General features: G+C 33.4%; 1 protein-coding gene across 8 annotated transcripts in view; it reads right to left on the bottom strand.

Annotated features, from left to right (window-relative positions):
* The window catches only part of Nbea (neurobeachin), a 651894-nt gene that overhangs the window by 274757 nt on the left and 357354 nt on the right, over positions 1 to 19783 (bottom strand). For all 8 annotated transcript variants that reach the window (XM_058582531.1, XM_058582532.1, XM_058582533.1 and 5 more), the window contains 2 exons: positions 18514 to 18622; positions 14721 to 14887 (listed from right to left, as the gene is read on the bottom strand). In XM_058582531.1, coding sequence (XP_058438514.1) covers positions 14721 to 14887; positions 18514 to 18622 — 276 coding nt within the window. The remainder of the gene's footprint in view (positions 1 to 14720; positions 14888 to 18513; positions 18623 to 19783) is intronic.

The following is a 19783-nucleotide window of genomic DNA, read 5'->3' as shown; positions in this document are numbered from 1 at the left end:
AAAAAGGGAATAAACATAAAAATAAAGTTTTATGACTTATTATATTTTATAAGTTTCTGACAAATTGAATCCTAGTTGGATGTTTTCTTCTAAAAACTTGTAGTGAGAAAATATTTAACATAGAGGCATTATATTTTAAACATTCAAGTAGCAGTAATTCATCTGTTAAGTAACTGTCAGTCACATTAACTCAGGTAACTATGAATTAAAAAAAGTGAGGAAGAAAGCATGCCTAATTTGATTCTTTAGATTTTTGTCTTAACATATTCAAGGTAAGTTGTTATTATAAAGCCAAAGTTATGTCATTGATTACAAATGTTATCTTCATGACTGCTATGATTTCACATATAGTTTTGGGACCAAAAGTTAGTTTGCAGACTTGTTAGATATTTGCAAACAAGTGACATGATACATAGCCTTCATTTGTATTGTATAAAACATGGCTGCACATGTCTTACACAGCAGGATTAACAAACAAAACATGTAAATGTGTATGTTTAACCATGATTCAGTTAAAGTGAGGGGAAAAAAAAAGTCAAGAGGATGATACATATTCTTTGAGTAAACAGAAGATTTTTTTAGGGTTTCCTTTTACAAAACAATTCCATAGGAAACATTGTACTTTTCTTAAATCTCATTTGATGTATTTATCTAAAATCTGCTGAAGAAATAAAGGAGCATCTTAACATGGTGGACTATAGTTGAGAGTAGCATAATTAAAGATTCTTGAATCAAAATCGATGTTGTAAGCTCTGATTCAAAATGAAAAGAAATGAATGTACACCATGAAATTTAGATCCAGTTTTCATGGAGCCAATAAGCATACAATCTAGTAGAATTGTTCAAAAGTTGTGTGTCTACTTTTTTTGAAATATAAGAAAGTAATTCCCATGTGATTAATAACAATTAAATACTGAGAGATGAAAAACAAACTTATACACATTTTAACTTCCATAATAAACACGACAAAAAATCTGACAAAATATTTTAAAACCAAAGACTGAATTTGATTTTATAGCATTGAAGCTGACATTGTTTCTCTTGGAAAATTTCTACAAATGAACAATACTTTGCTCCAATTTTACTTAGGACAATTATTTCTACTAAATATTCTTGTCTGGTATTTCTATTTATTTGTAAAACTACAATGTCAACTAATAAATATTTTATTTTGGGAAAAATAAAAAATCATTAGAAATCAGAAGAGTAAGGATACCTTTAAAGATTGTATAAATTTGGCTGGTTAGGAATATGCTGGTGAATATTTTAATGATCAAATAGATGACTTGTTATAGTTTGGATTTGAGGTATCCCCCTAAAGCTCCTGTGTTAATGCAGAAATGTTCCAAGGTTAAACGAGTGGATTGCGAGAGCTGTATCCAAATCAGTCCACCCTAGTTTAAATGGAGTAGCTGGGTGGTAAATGAGGGCGGGTAGAGTATGGCTGCAAAATGTGGGTCACTGGCGCATTCATCTTCTGAAATGTTAACAAATGTTCCCCAACTGTTATGATTGGTTAAAAATGCTTGGTTTCAATTGAAGTCAGAGTTCCACACTAATACAACAACAAATTCCTGCCTTTAATGGTTTGGGTTTATTTGTTTATATGAAGATAAAAGAATAAAGGATCCTTTTTAACAGTCCTTTCTAATTTTTGCATTTGAATGAGAAAACATGCTGAGCTGAGTTAATATATTACACTTTAGATTTAATTTAGATATTTTTAGGTTTTTATAACAATGAGAATTTACCTTCAAATTACTATTTGGGAATATTTTCTAACATTTTAGAATTCTCTGGAACCAGTCATAGGTATTTGAGAAGGAATTCTGTCGGCGGAACTCTGGTGATGTCACCACTCTGCTATGGCAGGCCCCAGGCTCCTTGCCAGAGTGTCCGAAGGGAGGGGTGGGACTGGTCTGTCTCTGGTTGGTTTCAGCTCCCGGTTTGCTATTTCATGAAGGCTTGGCGAGAGACCTCTTCCTAGAGTCCCTGCACCGCTCCTGCTGCGCTGCGCCTCGGAGGCTATCCGCCCTGACGCGGGGGCCGCGTGCAGGCAGCCGACAGTCGCCGAGTTGCGCGGGCAGCGGCTGGCGGGTCTGGACCTCTGCGCTGCGTGGCGGAGATTCACTCGTCTAGCGCAGACTGTCACCTCCAAAAATCCTTCCAATTCCCGGCCGGTCTCTCTTTAGTGGAATTTTGCTAGGAGTTTCTCAGCAGGTCATATCTAAGCCTATCCATGCGTCTCTCTGACCCCTTTGTTGAGGAGGTACTGAAAGCCCTGCCTCCCCTCTCGCCGCCATGTTGGATCCCTAGTCATAGGTATTTGAATATTTTTCTTTTTTATTTGCTTGCCTTTCATTCTTACTCAATAAATATTTATTTACAGACCCCCTTTTCTTTACACGACACTCCAATATGTTCCAGGAACTTCAAATCCTGCAATAAGGTAAAAAATGCATATAGAGTATGGCCCAAGCATGATCTAAATATGAAGGTTATGCTGACAGAAGTAAGGAAGCTAAACCCCAAACAGTAATACTTACTTACAAGTTTAGTTTTTTATACTTCAAAATCTTAAAAGATACATAGTTAAAAACATCAGGGAATTGGAAATTTAGATCTTACCACATGGGATTTTAACAAAGTTCAGCCAATGTTTGTTTTTTTAGATTTTGTTTTGTTTTTGTTGAGTTTTTTTTTTTTTCTAGGATAATCATCAAAGTAATTCTAGTACTTAACCAAACTGGCTGGCCACTATAAAAATTCTTAGTTCCATTTTAATGCTGAGTAATATTCCATTGTGTATATATACCACACTTTATTTATCCATTCATTTACTGAAGGGTATCTAGGTTGGTTCCACAATTTAGCTATTGTGAATTGTGCTGCTATAAACATTGATGTGGCTGTGTTCCTATGGTATGCTGTTTTTAAATCCTTTGGGTATAAACCGAGGAGTGGGATAGCTGGGTCAAATGGAGGTTCCATTCCAAGTTTTCCAAGGAATCTCCATACTGCTTTCCATATTGGCTACACTAATTTTCAGCCTCACCAGCAATGTGAGAGTGTGCCTTTTCCCCCATATCCTCGACAACACTTATTGTTGTTTGTATTGTTAATAGCTACCATTCTGACTGAAGTGAGATGAAATCTTAGAGTAGCTGTAATTTGCATTTCTCTAATTGCTAGAGATGTTGAACATTTTTTTCATATATTTGTTGATTGATTGTATATCATCTTCTGAGAAGTTTCTGTTCGGTTCCTTAGCCCATTTATTGATTGGTTTTTTTTTTTATCTGAAGTTTTTTGAGTTCTTTATATATCCTAGAAATTAGTGCTCTGATGTGCAATGGCATTTGCAGGTATATGGATGGAACTGGAGAATATAATGCTAAGTGGAATAAACCAATCCCCCCAAACCAAATGCCTAATGTTTTCTCTGATATAAGGATGATGACTCATAATGGGGATGGGCTAGGGGAGCATAGGATTTATGTTATGACTCAAAAGACTTAAAAATATTGTTTATTAAATACTCCATTCTCTAGTTATGAAAAGCATCTTTGTCTACAGGGTGTTTGAGGATAGTTTGATAACTATTTATTGAATAATGATAATAGAAAAGATCATCTCTTGGAATCAGTTTCTATTACTGTCCCCCAGGGGATGTCACAATGAGTAGTTTCCACATAAATAATATAAGTTAAATTTTTATGCCTTGTACCAGCTTGAAAGGCTGCTAAAAAAAGAAAGTATTCTTCTTGGGGTTTGATTATCTAAACTTAAAGTAAAATAGCTAATCATTTATTTATTGACACATAAATAAACAGTGTCTTCATGGAGAATTTTTTTAACTTGAATTTGGTGGCTGAAGATAAAATTAGTAAATATATCTGATTTGCCTTACTTTTCTGAATACTTATGTTAATGATTGTTCTTTTTAAAAAGGTTTCATAGCCTTCATTTTCTTAAGTTTCCTGCTGGATAGCTATTAAAAATGCTCTGAGCCTTTTATAGATATGTTATATATAATTTCCACAAAATTTTTACATAAAACATTCTATGATTTTTTCCAAAATTTAATAATAGATATTGGTGTTGGAAAGTTATCATTAGGATGCAATGTGTAAAATCCCATTCCAAAAGAGGAACAGAGGTTTTACTACACCAAACTAAACTATGAAAAAGTTATTTGTATATTAAAATTGGTGGGTGACAAATGTAACTTCCTCTAAGATTATTTATCTTCCAGATCAATTATTTAAGCAAAGAGAGTATTTATAACCTTTACTTTTGTAGATGATGTTGAACCAAACTTGCATTTTCTTATAGTTTGGAACATGAGCTGTGGAATACAGTATAGTGAGGATTAAATATTGAGTCCTTCTAGATTCTTCCATTATTTTTTCCTAATGGTGCCTATTAATTTTTGTTTCTCTTTCTCAAATGCTCCAATGTTCCTAGATTTTTTTCCCCCTGAATCTGTAATAGTAGCTGGCAGGAAGGAGGTACTGAAGTTAAAAATTTGCATTTGAGTAATTAGAGAATCACAAATATTTTAAAAAGAGTGAATATAAAGAAAATTACAATAGAGATAATACAATAAAATAATGTAAACTAAAGCTTTATTACAATATCTTTGATGTAAACTTTACTAATTTTATGTTAAGTATATCAAGATTCAGATTTGCTTTTGAAAAAGCCAGTCATAATATGCACATAATTTATATGTATTTTCATCTATACAAATTACAATAAATAATTTTTTTCTAATAAGTATTATTTGTTATAAAAGTGGATTGGTAGAGTTCCTCTGTAATATTACCTATCTGGGTCATATTTATTCCATCCCACAGTTAATTCCTAAAGCTGAAACAATCAATGCATTTTGATGTTCATCTGTTTTATTGAACTACCCACAGGGAGATTTATGGGAATGCTATCATGTCAAGGTCGCAGGATTAAGTGAATAGTGATGACAGTAAACAAGCCTTTTCTCTATATTCCAAAGGGCTTAACTCAGTTACTTAAAATGCCATAAACATAAATAGTCTTCTCTCTCTACAATGTATCCATGACAGATGACTTCAAAATACAGCACTCTGGGGCAATGGCACTTTCCAACTAAACAGGCATCCTTTATTATTGACAAAGGACACTAAGCTAGTTGTGAGCACAATATTAAAACATGCTTCACTAATGTGTACAGTTTTAGTGTGTATGTAATGCAGACCAATATCACTGTAAACCAATCTATTCCTTTCATTTATAAAAATAAAAATACACAGCTTTTCTAAAAAGAAGATATATGAAGAGGAAAAAACTATAGGGAATAAAATTCTTAAATCTTTAATATATATTTTCTGATAATAATGTAATGGGTTTAAGCATTGTTTAGGGAATATAGATAATATTTAAATAAAAATATCTAAATCAAAAAGCAAGATTATAAAATAGAAATAACAGAAAATAATCCAGAGATTTATCTTTCCAGCCTAATAATATACTATGTTCAATGATTAAAAAAATTACCTTAAAAGTCTAAGATACCAAATGCTATTGCTTGAGAAATATTATCTATAGTTTGGAGGGCTGGGGGTGTGGCTCAGTGGTAGAGCGCTCGCCTACAGTTTGGTATAGCATGTTTTTCTTAGTGGTCAAATTAAGGTCTAAGGGACTGTGATAACCTCTCTTTAACTCTTTAAGTACTTACTCCAAATGGTGAAAAGTAAGTTAATAATGTCATTATTCCCCATGTGGGAATACTCTATTCTAGTTACAGTACCTCTGAATTAAATGTATGTCTTAAGATAGTTGTAGAAAGGAATGGGCCTGGGAATCTGAAAGGATCAGAAAATAAGCAATATTTCCACCGCACTCTAGGACAAGCCCTCCAGAATGAGCAGAATCTTGAATCCAAGAGACATGAGACTTCTCTTACCTTTTTGGTGGACACATGAAGCATTCCTATTTAAAGAAACATTCTTTTTAAACAGTACCTGAACTTTCCTATAAGAGAGGATGGAACTGAATGGACACTTCACAGAAGAAGAAATACAGTTGATCAACAAATATGTGAAAAACTGTTCAACATCTCTAGCAATTAGAGAAATGCAAATCAAAACTACTCTAAGATTTCATCTCACTTCTCCAGAATGACAATCATCAAGAATACAGGCAACAATAATGTTGGTGAGGATGTGGTAAAAAGGTACACTCATACATTGCTGGTGGGACTGCAAATTGGTGCAACCACTATGGAAATCAGTATGGAGATTCCTCACAAAACTGGGATTGGAACCACCATTTGACGCAGATATTCCCTCCTTGGTTTATACTCCAAGGACTTAAAATCAGCATACTATAGTGATGCAGCCACATCAATGTTTATAACAGCTCAGTTCACAATAGCTAGACTATGGAACCAACCTAGGTGTCCCTTAGTAGATAAATAATGATAAACAAAATGTGGTACACATACTCAATGGAATATTACTCAGCTTTAAAGAAGAGTGAAATTATGGCATTTGCCAGTAAATGGTTGGAGTTGGAGAATATCATGCTAAGCAAAATAAGTTAATCCTACAAAACCAAAGGTCAAATGTTTTCTCTAATATGCAGATGCTAATTCACAACAGGGCAGGGGGCACTAGGGAAGAATAGCGTTACCTTAGATTAGGTAGAGGGAAGTGATGGTAGATGAGGGGAGGGGATGTGGGGATGGGAATGATAGTAGAATAAATGGACATTATTAATGTATGTGTATATGTGACTACATGACCAATAAGATTCTGCAATGTGTACAATCAGGAAAATGAGAAATTATATCCCATCTATGTATGACATATCAAAGTGCATAAATGTATTCTACTGTCATGTATAACTAATTAAAACAAATAAAATGTTAAAAAAAAGAGAGGATGGAAAGAGAGGCTTTTTTGTGGTGAGGAGACTGAAGTAGTCAGGGTAACCTGGATGCTTATTCCAAGCCTGGGAAGATGACATAGAAGGTGGTACTAAAGGTGATGGGTACATCTACTCCCAATCAAAGGGTAGGAATGTAAGTTAGCTACATCCTAGGAGCCCTAGCTCTTTGCCCTGATGAAACTATGTGTCATTTCAGGCAGAAACAGACCTACCTTCACGTACAAACCAAGAACCTTCCTGGAACCCAGAGGGAAATGATCCCTTGGCCTTATGCTAGTAAGATTACTAGAGTTTCTGTCTAATCCTGGAGTATGCGTATGTGTGGTGTATGGGTAGTGGCCTCATTTAACTGAGACTAAATTTTCCACCAGTTTTAGGGAAGAGACCCAGTGCAAATTAAATTGAATTTAAATACATACCCAATGATGGTGGCTATAGTTTGTACCTATCACAGAAGGCAACGGTGAATGTTTAAAGTAAAGGGAATAGGAGTAGAGCCAAGATGTGCAAGTGAATATGGACTGTATGAGAATATTTCAAACCTACAGTTGATTTCAAAAGCATACAATTTTTTCTTTACAGTTCTACTTCTTCATAGTGTTCTTTATGACTAAGTGCTTACTTTATGTTATTTCATTATTTCAAGCTTATAATGCTTATTTTAAGTTATATTAAGTTATTATTCAGACTTTAATATCTTGAGATATTGAATATGAAAACTCTTATTTAAGAAGTATAGAATAACAGGTTGACTCCAAAATAAATAAATAAATAATAAATAAATAAAACACTATATATATATATATATATATATATATATATATATATATATATATATTAGTTGTAGATAAATGCAATACCTTTATTTATTTTATGTGGTGCTGAGGATCGAACCTGGTACCTCATATGTGCGAGGCAAGTACTCCACCACTGAGCTACAGCCCCAACCCCAAAATACTACTTTTTATTTGAACATATTCATTTACACAGACATCATGAAAGTATAACATAGCATTCTCTGAAGCTTCATAGCCATTTAAAAATAAGGGCTATGACACAAATATATTCATTTTCTAAGCAAATTTTTAAATTGAATTTTTTGTGGAGGTTGGGGGAGTTATATTAGGTGTCACAGTGTTACTGAGATCATAATTAGTATATTACTTAATTTAATCTAGGGGGCTGGGGATGTGGCTCAAGCGGTAGCACGCTTGCCTGGCATGCGTGTGGCCCGGGTTCAATCCTCAGCACCACATACAAACAAAGATGTTGTATCCGCTGAAAACTGAAAAATAAATATTTAAATAATTCTCTCTCTCTCTCTCTCTCTTAAAGAAAATTTAATCTAGTTGCTGTCAATATACATAGCACCAAAACGTGTAATAGTATTTTTTTCACTGTAGAACTCAAAAATTAAATACTCCTAATTAAAATTGTGACATCATGAACTACTTTAAAATTGCTGGGAGATAGTTTTTTTCCCTTCCTGAATAATTTATAAATTTTATTAGAGAATGATACATTTATTTAGGATACATATTACAAAATATATCCAGTGAAAATTAATTAATTTATAGGTCTCCGTTGTCAGTAAAGGAAAATTTACATATTTTCAATATATCAGTGTTTGTGTAGAAATAACAGATAATCTGAGTTGTAATTTAAGTTTAAACTAAGAATTATATATTTGATTGCAATTCTTTTCCCTTTTCTTTTTTTGGGTAATGGGAATTCAATTCAGGGGCACTCACCACTGAACAACATCCCGAGCTCTATTTTGTATTTTACTTAGAGATAGGGTCTTCACTGAGTTGCTTAGCACTTCACCATTGCTGAGGCTGGATTGGTAGTTATTAGTGTTAACAACTAAGGTATTATCTTTAAAGACTTTTCCAGACTTTTTATTTTCAAGGTTTTTAAAATGGTTAATTTACATACAGTACAATTCATTTTTTTAGTTACAGTTGTATAAATCTCAACAAATGTAAATGTGTAGGATTATGAAACTACTCCCACACTCAAAATATACCATAGTCCTATTGTCTCAAAAATCTCCTTCTTATTGCCTTTTCTACTCTAATCCTCACTCAATTGTTAACTGTTGAAAACTGCTAGAATATTGGTATCTTTTCATGTGTTTATTTTCCATCTGCACACTATGGTTAAGTGTTTGCTCAAATATTTTGTTTGCTTTTTTCATTGCAGTGTTTGTTCTTAGTGTTAGGTTTTGAAAGTACCTTATACAGTCTGCATAATAATCTTGTAAAGTGTGGGATTTGCACATATTTTTTTCCTAGTCTGGGCTACCCCAGTTTTTGACAATGTAATATTCTCTCAACAGTAAAATGTTTCACAGAAATAAAATGTTTTTAATATTAATGAAGTCCATTCTGTGATTTTTCTTTTATGGATCAGACTTATGTGCTTTTACTAATAATACTGCCAATACCAAGCGAGGTCACGAAAATTTTCTCCTATGTTTTCTTCTAAGTTTTAAATTTTATATTTATGTCTGGGATGTACTTTAAGTTTCACATAGGGAGTGAGGTTTAGGTCAAGTTCTAATTTTTGCCTATCAGTGTTCAGTTGTTCTAGCATTATTTGAAAAACATTATCATTTCTCTATCCTACTGCCTTTGAACTGTGTGGGGAAACAAAACAAAACAACACAACTTCCTTCATTTCAAAATTTTATGCTTTTGTTTTCTTTGTGCCTGAAGAATGTGCTCTAGCATTTCCTAAAGAACATGTTTACTGGGAAGGAATTCTCTTTACTTTCCCTTTATTTGAGAATGTTTATAATTTGCATTAATTTCTAAGAGATATTTTTATTGAATATAGAATTCTAGGTCGATGATTTTCTTCCTGGTCTCCATGATTTCTGATAGTAAAGCTATAATATTTTGAGCCATTGTTCCTTTTATATGTAACAGAAAAAAAAGTGTGTTTTTCTCCCCCTAGTGACTTGGCAAGTCCCTGGGGCAACAGTGTCCAATAAGAACTTTCTGCAATGATGGGAATGTTCTATTTTATCTAATATGGTGGTCAATAGCAACATGTGGTAATTGATTACTTAAAATTCAATTAGTACCACAGAGGCACCAAGTTTTATTAAAATTTGATTTACATTAATTAAATTTGAATAGCCACATGTGATTAGTCGCTAGTCTTGCATAGCACAATTCTGTAGGTTTCTGAGCAGAGGAGAAAATGGATCTATATTTTAAATAAAAGGACTAGGCTACTGTGCTGAGAACTGACTTTAGAAGCACAAGGACAAATACAGGAAGACTATTCAAAAGCTGCTGCATAAATCACATGAGAACTAATGGTGGCCTGGGCCAAGCTGATCGAAGGTAATGTGAGAAGTAGTCACACCCTGGATATATTGTGTTGAAAAATCAATACTATTTTCAGAAGGGCTCAAGGTGAAATGTGTGAAGAGTACTCAAGCTAAGAGCAACACTTATGACCTGGGTAATTACAGAGTTTTCCTTGGCTGGGATGGAGAAGAATACAAGAGAAACTGGTCTGGGAGAAAAATCTGGGCTCCGTTTTGACAACTCAACAGTGAGATGAGTATTAGATATCCAAGGAGAACCTACCAAAGAGACAGACAGATATACAGGAATGGAGACTGGAGGGAGATCTAGTCTAGTTATAATTCATTTGAACATTATCAACATACGGCAGTATTTTTAAACCATGAAACTACATAAAATTAGCTAGAGAGGGAGTAAAATAAAAACAAAAAGAGGTCCAATGATGAGCCCTAGTAGTTAATCAAAACTAATGAAGATTATAAAAAACAATACTTAAGCTTAAAGATTTAGTTTAATGGCTGAGTTGAAGGACAGGGGGAGATGGCAGAAGCAAGTGAGGCAGTGGGTCCAACCTCTTCACAATAAGAAATGAGGCAGAGAAGGAAAAGCAGAATTGAGAGGTGGGTGACAAAATAAATGCTCTAAAGCATGATGTTACAAAGTCTGAGACTTGGAGAGGCTGGAAGATAGGTTACCAGAGTAGAAAACAAACTCTGTCCCTTAGCTCCTAACCTGAACCTGGGGATGTAGAAGGAGGAAGGGTCAACAGAGAGAGAAAGAGAGAGGGGAGCAGAAAATTTCTTAAGCTTACCCACTTAAAAATTGTTGGAAAGACAGACAAAATTTAAAGTGCAACAGTAACAGAAGGGTCCATAAAACAGTACAAACAGCTTAAAACCAAATCATGAAAATAAAACTGGACAAGGGTCTGAAGCCATCTTCTGGAGCCCTAAACCTACCAGTCACCCCCTTAAAATAGCAATGAGTCTTCCCACACCCAAGTTAAACCAGAAGGAACTCCTCTGCAGTGCAAACCCTTAAGAATCCAGCCAGAAAGAACTTCTAGAAGGACCACTACTAATTGAAAATTGCTGAAACCCTCTCTGTCTCCCCCTTACTGTGAACAGGGCACGTGGGCTGGGAGTTCTAACCCCACTCAGCCTCTGTGACCCAAGCAAGGACAGAAAGCTCTGTGTAGCATCCACTTGCTCCAGTCAGAGAAAATAAGGAAGCAAGTTTGGCCCTGAACAAAGGAAAGCAGATTCACCTGCCCCAGACCACTGGAACTAGGGAGAATATACCCTGGGTTGGGGGAGACAGTCCCTGGGATCCTAGAACTGTACTATAGGGAAGTTCTCTGAATATCCAGTGACATAGAGACCCAGCAGTAAATTATCAGAGTCTATGCAGGAGGAAGGGCTGATCCCAGCCTTAACTGGTACAGACCCTGACCCATGATCACAATGGGCAAGTGACAGGGAATAGTTTGGACACTCGAGGGAAACTGCATCAGACTGAATAATAGGGAATCAATGCCTGCCCTTCACAATCTGGGGTAGTGGAAACTAGAGTCCAGGTGAACCATCTGAGACCCTTTACTAAAGTACCTCAGGGAGTAGCTATGGCTGGAGTAATACTTTTGTATTACAGAACACCCACAGAAAATCCACAACCAGAATTCCTGCACTCACAGACAGCCACCAGAATTTTCACTATCATGAAAAGGATCCAGTAGAGGGGAGCAGGTACATGGTGACCCATAGCAATCACAGGGACACTCCAGAGCCTACATTCTGAACTACTGTACACAATAGGAAGAGCCAACCCACAACACTGCAACCTCCCAGTAGTCAGCTGCAGGCCCCTGAGCTGACAACCAGAAGCTGCAGGAAGGAGGTTCAAAGGAACTAGAGAATTGGCTCAAACAGTAATTGTCAACCCATAATAGCCAACATCATACCTTCAACCCATTTGAAAGTATTTCATCCAATGATTTAAAGCATTAGATAGAATGAAACCTCCTATCTTTGTTATCCAAGCTCTAGTTTATACTTGCTCCTCTTACACAATACTCATCCTCTCGCATTATTTGCTATATCCTGAAATACCAATCATTCATCTATTTCTCCATTATACCTTGACATAAATTATCTTTTTGTATCTTTTCCTCCTTTCTTCCTTCCTTTCTTCTTTCCTTCTTTTATTTCTCTATTTTCCATCTTCTTTTTGCTCAGTCTCTCTTCCTCACCATTTTCAACCCTCACTTACAGTAAGTTTACTAAATTTAACCACTATTTTTATTTATTCCAGAACTTTATTATAAGTTTATGTCTGAATTTGAGGGATCATGGAGAATAACTGAAACACATTTTTGGCTCTTAAAAGGTTGAATAGAAGAAGACTTGGTTCTGAAGTAATTATGATAAATAAGGTTCAGTGGCATATCTTAAAGTGGTGCTGATATTGGGATCAGAAGAGGTCATACACTCAAAGTATCAGTATCTGGATATTCATCCAACTCAGGGCTCTTATGAAAAAGAAGATAACGAAGTAGTCTTTCATTTAAAAGAAGAAGTGAGATACATGGGTAGACATACAAACAATATGAAAAAGCAAAGGAAAAACCCATCACAAACAGTCCATAATACTTCAATAGCAGACTTCACTGACACCACAATGGAGGAAATGTCAGAGAAGGAATTTAGAAAGATCATAGTTAAGCTGTCGTATGAGCTAAAAGATGTAAGAAATGAAATCAGAAAGAAAATACAGGAAGTGAAAGATCACTTCAATAAAGAGACAGAGATTCTCAAAAAGAACCAAATGGAAATCCCTGAAAGGAAGGAATCAATAAACCAAATTAGAAATTCAATGGAAAATATCACCAATAAATTACATCACTTTGAAGACAGATTTTCAGTTCTCAAAGATTGTATATAATCCTGAAAATAAAGCTGACCATAAGGAAAAGATGTTAAGAGACCATGAACAGAATATTCAAGAAATCTAGAATAACACTAAAAGCCCAAATTTAAGGTTCATTGGAATAGATGAAGGCCCTGAAAAACAAACTGAAGGAATATATAAACTTTTCAATGAAAAAAATATCAGATAATTTTCCAAATCTCAAGAATGAAATGGAAATTCAAATACAGGAGGCATATAGGGCTCCAAATATACAAAATCCTAATAGATCTACACAATGACACATAATTTTAAAAATGCCTAACATACAAAATAAGAAAAGAATTTTAAAAGCTATAAGAGAAAAATGTCTGGTCACATTTAGAGGTAAGCCAATCTAGATTTTCAACTGATTTTTCAACCGAGGGGGGCTTAGAATAAAACATACTAAGCTCTGAAAGAAAATGGATGCCAATCAAGAATACTACACCTAGCAAAATTAAGCTTCAGAATTGAAGATGAAGTAAAAACCTTCCATGATAAACAAAAGCTAAAATAATTCATAACTAGAAAGCTTATATTACTAAACACAGTCTACAAAACAGTTCATGAAGAAGAAATGAAAAATAACAACTAAAACCAGCACCATAGTCAATTAAATGAGAATCAAGTTCAATTTAAACTTTAGAAATAAAACAAAATGGCACGAAATAAAAACTCCTGTCTCAATAATAACAGTAAATCATTTATATAATCTAAAATTCAATCAAAATACATAGGCTGGCAGATTGGATTAAAAAAGTGAACTCTAACACTGTGCTGTAAGAGACTTATATCACAGGCAAAGACATCCATATACCACTTACATGGGTCTGATAAACAAACATTTGATGCTATTCTAGTATGAAATAAAGTGATTTCAAGCCAAGATTAATCAGAGGAGAAAAAGAAGGTCATTTCATACTGCGTAAGGGAATCATACACCAACAAGATACAATGATGGTGAATATTTAAATCCCAAACAATGAAACATCTATGTACATTAAACAAATCCTTCTCAATATTAAGAATCAAATAGGCCTCAATACAATATTCTAAATTTCGATGAAAAACCTTCCCAAAGTAAGTATTCATGGAAAATTATAAAAGAAAACTCTTAAAAAGAATGTATTACTTCTCCACAGCAAATTATAACTTGTATATAAGAAATACTAAGAATAATATAAATGTCATAGCTGTTTTAAAAACTTGCTACTATTTAAACAAGAGCCACATCTTATGCCTTGAACCCAGATTATATATGAAATAATTCTAAAATATTTTCCTAAACATATTCTCTATTATGTTACATATAATTATAAATTGGAAATAATTTCCATTAGAACAAGTTTAAAAAGTTTAGATTTTCTTCTAAATCATTCAAATGAAGATTAGAACCATTAAATTTAAGAACTTTTTTGTATTTTATAATGATATTTTCTAAATAAGTTTGTAGTCACAGCTTTACTTCCAACTATGACAATTAACCCATGAGTTATTTACATTTAATTTATTTTAACTCACCTATGAGAAACTGCTCCCCAAGCACCATGTTTATTTGTGAGAATATTGAGAATCTTCTGTTTCAGCTGATTTGCTGTTACATGATCACGATGTTTAGCAGCGCTAATAAGATGGTCACACATCTTTTCTTCCTCTCTTCTATCAGCAGCATATTGGGCACACTGGGACTGAAAAGAAATACAATGTATAATAATAAAATTTTTTACGGTGTATAAAAGATTTGATCTCTAACAGTAAGTGAAAAGGTAATAATAACTCAATCTGAAAAACTCACATAATGTAATTTTCTATCATATTGTTCTAAAGAACACATGTAGTTGTCTTTCAAATTGGTAAAAGTGTTCTTTTGTAAGTATGTGTAAAATAATTTGTTTAACTTTAAATAAAGTAATCAAAGACTTTTATGATTCTGTTTAGTTCTAGAAATATAACTTTGTTGTCCAGAAACTATCATTCCACAAACAGAAATGGCTTCCTAAAAAGGAAAATCTACTTGATATTTTAATCATTATAGCACATCTCACTTAAAAGGTATGCTCCTGATAATCACATATAAATATAAAAATTGTCATATAATTTATAGTTTTTTATTTCATGAATGGCCACATGGTATAGAAGAAAAATAAGTGATTTGGGAATTCAGCAGACCTGAATTTTAATTCACACTTTATGCAAACTTCATTTTTTTCATTGTACTTAGTTTCAATTATGTAAAATAAGGAGCTAAGACAAGATTTTTCTCGGTGTTCCTTTCCAAATTTGAAATCTAATGTGTTCAAAAGGTCTCACGAGAATTAGTCCCTTATTCTTATCTTTCCTTTTTCATAATAATCAGTTGTCATGTCAGCTGTCTGTATTCTTGCTCACATTAGCAACACAGTTTATACATGAATCCCTTGTGTATCAAAAATATCCAATATAAACATGAAAAGGAGAATCTCTTTAAATGTAAGTTTTATTTTTTATATAGTAGTTTTTTGAACAGATCAATTTGACTAAAAATTTCAGCATTAGCAAGTGTGTAATACAAGTCATATAACTAAGAATAAAAAAGTTTCATATATCTGAGAAAATATAACTATTCCCATTCATCATAACTATGCAAAAATCTACTTCACAGAAGGTATCTGAACAAATCCTTTTGTCTATTGATATAGACAACTACCACATGTCATCATTTTTTAGAGAAATAACCTTATAGTAATCTATGAAGGATTAATTCAATTTCCAATTTATCTTTTTGTACAGGGAATCACCAATTAGTACAAAGATCTGCCTTGGTAATGAGGTTAATATTTCATTAGTTCATTGGAGAGTAAAATTAAATTTTCATTTTTCTTCCTTAACAATTACAGTATTATTTTGCTAAAGAAGACCATGCAATGCTTTGTTAATTAAAACTTGATATTGGAAAGCACATAGCTTTTTTAAAAAATGAACTTTTACCCAAACAAAGCCTTAAATTAGTGGTTTTTCATGAAAGCCTCCTCTAACTAAACTGGAGAGAAAAAGAAAAACTGTTAGCTAGAGAGAACCAAATACCAAATACCTTGAAAATCAAATGTTTTGCTCCTTATTAAGTCAGATTTAAGAGCATTACTAAGTTGCAGCTGGACTGATTTTTCACTTTTTGGGAAGAGAAACAAGTCCGGGCATTAAACGTGTAATAGCAAAAAAAAAAAAAAAAAAAAAAAAAAAAAAAACAATTACAGTATTAAGTTAAAAAAAAACTTAACTGTGAAGTACCCATTTAAAATTAAATATACTATTTCTCCTAATTTTAGGCTTGTACAGGGGTAGAGAAATCCATCAAAAAATCCTAGTATAATGTCATGACTTTTGTAAAATTTTTTACAATTTCAAGGTCATGTACTTGGTAAACTATGCAAACACACACGTAAATCAATGCATTTATTAATATCGCTCTAAAAGCAAATGTAAATACTTGTGTTAAAAAACAATATTCATCCAATTCTTTCAAAATTAGATTTACATTAACATTATATGCTATGTATATCTAACGTATAAACCATTAATTCTTCATGTCTCCTTTTTTCAAAACCTCTTATCACTCTAGGCCATGAATTCATAATGGGAGTGATCTCACCCTTAGCAGGGTATAAATTGGTGTTTGTAGGGGTATGAAAAAAAAACCTTCTTTTAATGTATTACATACAGATGCAAAGAAAGATTCCAAACAGACATACAGCATGTTAGTGGTGTAAAAAATTCTCTGGGGGTTGGGGAGAAGTTAGGAAAAAAAAGTCTAAAATGATTCCTCAGAGGGTAATAACAATAACAATAACAATAACAATAACAATGGTTGAGAAACAGTGTCCTTAACTTAAACATGTATTAAAGCTCATAACTAATATCTGGTTGCTTGAAAATCTATTTTAAATGTTCTCAAGTGACAAATACTGATCTTATTATTTCTTCACAAAATATCCTGATTTTCTTAGTGAGAATATGATTGCCTCAAAATTGATCCTGCAAACATTCAGTTAATATTCTTTATCTTATTTACCAACAGAAGTTGAAAGTTAACTGAATACTTTTATTTCATTGAGTTCTGACATGTCTTATACCCAAACATATTCTTTCAAAAAACACATAACTCAATTTTTTCTTGGCATCCAAGTTACAACATGATACTCTGATAAATATCCAATGATTTTTATTGCTCAAGTGACACAAAACTTCCCTTTGACAAACACCTGTCACTATACTTTTATCAAAAAGTTTAAAATATCTAGTATTCTTTTTCCAAATAAGGTTTTACCATTCCATAAGACAAGTGCCTGCTGTCTCATCTGACCAAATGAAGCAGAGGTTATGTGTATGAAAGCGACAATAGCTATTTTCTGTCTCATGCTTTTCAGCTGGCTGGGTCAGAGATCACTAGACCTAGTCCATCAACTTGTATGACTTGGAGAGCTGCTTTACTGAGATAAAAACCTCATCAAAACTGCAATTGTGGGCTCTGATTTCAAGCCATACCACACTTGTTGGCATGTTGCATCAGGAGAATAAATTGGTGAAGTTATTTATTACTTTCAAGGTCACCGAGAGTCCAACCTAAGCCAAATGTCAGGTCACCTGAATATGTCTGAAAAGCACTTAGTTTTGTAAACTGAATGAACTGAAATACTGAATAAACTGAAATACTGAATAACTGCTATCTTTAAAACACTGAAATTATATTTGTTGAATCCTATATAAGGTCGTTCATAAAAACCATGATATCCTCATGTCTATCTTCTGGTTTATAAAGCTTGTTAGCTCAAAAGTAACAGTAACTGTATTATAAAATTTATTTTGCCTTTCGTTACTTTTTACTTCTGCTTAGAGTAAAGCTAAAATACCTTCATTGGACCAAGAGGGATTTCTTCAGGTTGTAAATAAGGTAGAAACAAACTAGTGTTCTGTTGGACATTCATTAAAGCTTCTCAAAAGAAGACCTGAAATCCTTTCTGTAAAAATTTCTTCTTAAAAATATTCTTTATGGACAAGTGGCGCATGCCTATAATCCCAAGTGGCTCAGAAGTCGGAGGCAGGAGGATTGCAAGTTCGAAGCTAGCCTCAGTAATTTAGCAAGGCCCTAAGCAACTTATTGAGAACCTGTCTCACAATAAAACATGGGGGATGTGACTTAGAGTGATCAATCAGTCCTGGGTTCAATCCCTGGTCCCAAAATTTTAAATAAAGAAAAACAATCTTATGTAAAGTTACAAATGAGTAATGGGATTCTTACAACAGCAAAGCACAACTTAATTAACTCCCCAAACCTTACCTCAAATTCTGCATGTTTATGTACATCTTCAGCTCTCTGTCTGTTCAAAATAAACTCGGCTTCATTTGCAACACGAACTATATGGTCCTTCATAGCATGGCACAGTAATCTAAAAAAAAAAATACATTTTGAATTAATGTTCTTAATAGCTTTGGTTAGTCCAACTATTTTCAATTATCAAATTCCACTATTTCAAATATTATTTATACATAAATACTAAGATTAGGAAACCAATATATTTTAAGTTACAATTCCATGAAATATGAAACATAGTAATATGCCATAAAGCTGTTTCAGCAATTCCTCTCTTAAACAGTGTTACATGTGAACCAGTGACTCCTTTAATTCAATAAAGATAGTTAACTGAATAAAAATCAAGGATTTGGGCTGGGTGTTTTAAAATGGTTAAATAGCTGAATTTATCATCATGGAAATTAGTTTTCACACATAAGCTTAAAGACCACATATTAGGAAATAAACAGAATGGATTCTCATTTTAATTAACATAGATTGTAGGCCTTACTTCTAAATTTCCTTTAAATACTGGGACTACAGTAAATTAAAATTTTAAAGCAATTTAAGTTATATATTATATATTTGAAGTTTCAAGTTGTTTTTAAAATGTGTAGAAAGATAGTAAAAAACCTCTTATACATTCCCTATTCAACTAATTTCCAACCTCAAAAGATATCCACTGTTCATCTCTTGCATATTTTCACAGACTTTTAAAATACACATAAAATATTATTTTCCAACACTAATATTAATTTAATATATAGTCTGTTCTGTATCTAATTTTTCTCACTTAGCAATACTATTTGGCGATATTTTCACATCCACAACATGAAGAAACTTCAGTTTCTTTTGTAACTTGTGGCAGAGGTTATTTCCAAAGATGCTGCCACAGTATTTCTCATACACATGTTCTTCTGCAGTGGTAACTCATCATTGTCCCATCATAAAGTGGAGTCTTTCTACTTCTCTTAGATCGGGGCTTGCCCCCTGACTTACTGTACCAACAGAATACAGGAGAAGTGATGCTATGTGGTTCCTGAAGCTAAGAAATAAGATGCTTTGCAGCTTTTGACTTTTGGAACTCTCTCTCTGAAGTATGCCACCAGGTTGCAAGAAGCCTACATCACAGTAAGTTTTTTGAAGAGAAGAGAGGTGCTCTAGCCCCTGGGCCAAGATGAACTATCAGACGAGAGCCAATCTCCCACATAACTTCAGGCCCAGGTAACTGACAGAGAGCAAAACAACTTCTCAGGTG

Source organism: Marmota monax, unplaced genomic scaffold (genome assembly GCF_021218885.2).
Source record: "Marmota monax isolate L192 unplaced genomic scaffold, Marmota_monax_Labrador192_F-V1.1 WCK01_AAM20220418_F8-fsc00011, whole genome shotgun sequence".
Taxonomy (NCBI): Eukaryota; Metazoa; Chordata; class Mammalia; order Rodentia; family Sciuridae; genus Marmota; species Marmota monax.
Note: the sequence above shows the minus strand (reverse complement) of the source record. Positions and strands in the feature narration are given on the sequence as shown.